The sequence below is a fragment of the Cuculus canorus genome, unplaced genomic scaffold, assembly GCF_017976375.1.
Source record: "Cuculus canorus isolate bCucCan1 unplaced genomic scaffold, bCucCan1.pri scaffold_205_arrow_ctg1, whole genome shotgun sequence".
Lineage (NCBI taxonomy): Eukaryota > Metazoa > Chordata > Aves > Cuculiformes > Cuculidae > Cuculus > Cuculus canorus.
The window spans coordinates 1-3,776 of NW_026527836.1; the positions used below are offsets into that span (position 1 = coordinate 1).

A 3,776-nucleotide genomic window follows, 5' to 3' on the forward strand; every position below is an offset into this window, starting at 1 on the left:
GGTCCTGAGGGGGTGGGAGGGGGAATATGGGGGGTTTGGGGGGTCCTGGGGGGGTGGGAGGGGGAATACAGGGGGTTTGGGGGGTCCTGGGGGGGTGGGAGGGGGAATATGGGGGGTTTGGGGGGTCCTGAGGGGGTGGGAGGGGGGGGACAGGGGGGTTTGTGGGGTCCTGGGGGGGTGGGAGGGGGAATATCGGGGGGTTTGGGGAGTCCTGATGTGTCCTGGAAGGGGGGTGACAGGGGGGTTTGGGGGGGCTGTTGGGATTTGGGGGGGCTCTGTGGATTTGGGGGGGGTCTCTGTGGATTTTGGGGGGGTCCCTAATGGCCCCCCCATATCTCCCCCCACCCCCCCTCAGGCATCGCCTCCTTCCAGTGCTGATGGGTTTGGGGATCCCATAGGGACGCTATGGGGGTTGGGGGGGGGGTGTTGGGATTTGGGGGGGCCTCTGTGGATTTTCGGGGGTCCCTAATGGCCCCCCCATGTCTCCCCCCCCTCAGGCATCGCCTCCTTCCAGTGCCTGTTGGGGTTGGGGGTGTGGAACCCGCGTGGCCCCGACCTCAGCAACTGCACCAGCCCGTGGGTCAACCAGGTGGCCCAGAAGGTACCCCAAAAAATAGGGGGGACCCCCCAAAAAAATAGGGGGGAACCCCGAAACAGGGAACCCCCAAACAGGAGCTGTGGGGTGGGGGATCCTTCCTCAGAGGACCCCGCAATACCCCCATCTTTGGGACCCCCCCAGGCTCTGAAGACCCCCACCCACCCTGAGACCCCCCAAATTCCCTCTGTGACCCCCAAAACCCCCCTGTACCCCCCAAACCCCCCCTGTACACCCCCAAAACCCCCCTGTACACCCCCAAAATGCCCCCATTGACCCCCAATTCCTGCTCCTTAGACCCATGGGGTGGGGGAATCTCACTCCAGGGTCTCCCCAAATCCCCCCATCCTTGGGACCCCCCCCAGGCTCTGGAGACCCCCACCCACCCCGAGACCCCCCCAAATTCTCTCTGTGACCCCCAAAACCCCCCTGTACACCCCCAAAATGCCCCCATTGACTCTTAATTCCTGCTCCTTAGACCCATGGGGTGGGGGAACCTCACTCCGGGGTCCCCCAAATCCCCCCATCACTGAGATTCCTGGGACCCCTCCAATCTCTGGAGGCCCCCACCTACCCCGAGACCCCCTCAAATTCCCTCTGTGACCCCCAAAACCCCCCCCGTACACCCCCAAAATGCCCCCATTGCCCCCCAATTCCTGCTCCTTCGACCCATGGGGTGGGCGAACCTCACTCCGGGGTCCCCCAAATCCCCCCATCACTGAGACTCCTGGGACCCCTCCAGGCTCTGGAGACCCCCACCCACCCCGAGACCCCCCCAAATTCCCTTTGTGACCCCCAAAACCCCCCTGTACACCCCCCATACCCCCCTGTACACCCCCAAAATGCCCCCATTGACCCCCAATTCCTGCTCCTTAGACCCATGGGGTGGGGGAACCTCACTCCGGGTACCCCCCAAATCCCCCCATCCTTGGTACCCCCCCAGGCTCTGAAGACCCCCACCCACCCCGAGACCCCCCCAAATTCCCCCTGTGACCCCCCAAAACCCCCCTGTACACCCCCCAAACCCCCCTGTACACCCCCAAAATGCCCCCATTGCCCCCCAATTCCTGCTCCTTCGACCCATGGGGTGGGCGAACCTCACTCCGGGGTCCCCCAAATCCCCCCATCACTGAGACTCCTGGGACCCCCCCCAGGCTCTGAAGACCCCCACCCACCCCGAGACCCCCCCAAATTCCCCCTGTGACCCCCAAAACCCCCCTGTACACCCCCAAAATGCCCCCATTGACCCCCAATTCCTGCTCCTTAGACCCATGGGGTGGGGGAACCTCACTCCGGGGTCCCCCAAATCCCCCCATCACTGAGACTCCTGAGACCCCTCCAGGCTCTGGAGACCCCCACCCACCCCGAGACCCCCCCAAATTCCCTCTATGACCCCCAAACCCCCCTGTACACCCACAAAACCCCCCTGTACACCCCCAAAATGCCCCCATTGACCCCCAGTTCCTGCTCCTTAGACCCATGGGGTGGGGGAACCTCACTCTGGGGTCCCCTCAAATCCCCCCATCCTTGGCACCCCCCAGGCTCTGAAGACCCCCACCCACCCCGAGACCCCCCTAAATTCCCTCTGTGACCCCCAAAACCCCCCTGTACACCCCCAAAATGCCCCTATTGACCCCCAATTCCTGCTCCTTAGACCCATGGGGTGGGGGAACTTCACTCCGGGGTCCCCCAAATCCCCCCATCACTGAGACTCCTGGGACCCCCCCAGGCTCTGGAGACCCCCACCCACCCCGAGACCCCCCCAAATTCCCTCTGTGACCCCCCAAACCCCCGTGTACACCCCCAAAATGCCCCCATTGACCCCCAATTCCTGCTCCTTAGACCCATGGGGTGTGGTAACCTCCCTCCAGGGTCCCCCCAAATCCCCCCATCCTTGGTACCCCCCCAGGCTCTGAAGACCCCTACCCACCCCGAGACCCCCCCCAAATTCTCTCTGTGACCCCCAAATCCCCCTGTACACCCCCAAAACCCCCTGTACACCCCCAAAATGCCCCCATTGCCCCCCAATTCCTGCTCCTTCGACCCATGGGGTGGGCGAACCTCACTCCGGGGTCCCCCAAATCCCCCCATCACTGAGACTCCTGGGACCCCCCCAGGCTCTGAACACCCCCACCCACCCCGAGACCCCCCCAAATTCCCTCTATGACCCCCAAAACCCCCCTGTACACCCCCCAAACCCCCCTGTACACCCCCAAAATGCCCCCATTGACCCCCAATTCCTGCTCCTTCGACCCATGGGGTGGGCGAACCTCACTCCGGGGTCCCCCCCCCCCCCGTTTTTTTTTTGTTGCCCCCCCAGATTAAGAGCGGGGAGAACGCGGCCAACATCGCGAGCGAGCTGGCGCGGCACACGCGGGGCCCCGTCTACGCCGGGGACGTGAGTTCGGCCGTGCGGCTGCTGGAGCAGCTCCTCGACATCCTCGACGCGCAGCTGCAGGCGCTGCGCCCCGTGGAGCGCGAGTCGGCCGGCAAGAACTACAACAAGGTGGGCACCCCAAAAAAAAATGGGGGGGGACCCCAAAAAATGGGGGACCCCAGAAATGGGGGAGGTCAAAAAACGGGGGAGGTCAAAAATAAGGGAGCTCAAAAATGGGGGGAACCAAAAAATGGGGGAACCAAAAAACAGGGAGGTCAAAATTGGGGAGCCCAAAAAAATGGGGGAACGAAAAAATGGGGGAACCAAAAAATGGGGGAACGAAAAAATGGGGGGACCAAAAAATGGGGGGACCAAAAAGTGGGGGAGGTCAAAAATGGGGGGACCAAAAAAGGGGGGAACCAAAAAATAGGGGAGGTCAAAAATAGGGGAACCAAAAAATGGGGGAACGAAAAAACAGGGAGGTCAAAAATGGGGGGAGGTCAAAATTGGGGAGCCCAAAAAAATGGGGGAACGAAAAAATTGGGGGAACCAAAAAATGGGGGGAACGAAAAAATGGGGGACCAAAAAATGGGGGGACCAAAAAGTGGGGGAGGTCAAAAATGGGGGGACCAAAAAAGGGGGGAACCAAAAAATAGGGGAGGTCAAAAATAGGGGAACCAAAAAATGGGGGGAACCAAAAAACAGGGAGGTCAAAAATGGGGGGAGGTCAAAATTGGGGAGCCCGAAAAAATGGGGGAACCAAAAAATGGGGGAACAAAAAAATGGGGGAACCAAAAAATGGGG

At 61.4% G+C, this 3,776-nt stretch overlaps 1 protein-coding gene across 1 annotated transcript; it reads left to right on the forward strand.

The window, feature by feature from the left end:
- Positions 1 to 497: 497 nt before the first annotated feature.
- LOC128850690 (adhesion G protein-coupled receptor L1-like) lies at positions 498 to 3,101 on the forward strand (the record flags this gene model as incomplete). The annotated part of the gene is made up of 2 exons (XM_054055671.1): positions 498 to 601; positions 2,916 to 3,101. Coding segments are annotated over 2 exons (290 nt in total), but the record flags the coding sequence as incomplete, so codon positions are not given.
- Between the last annotated feature and the right edge of the window lie 675 nt (positions 3,102 to 3,776).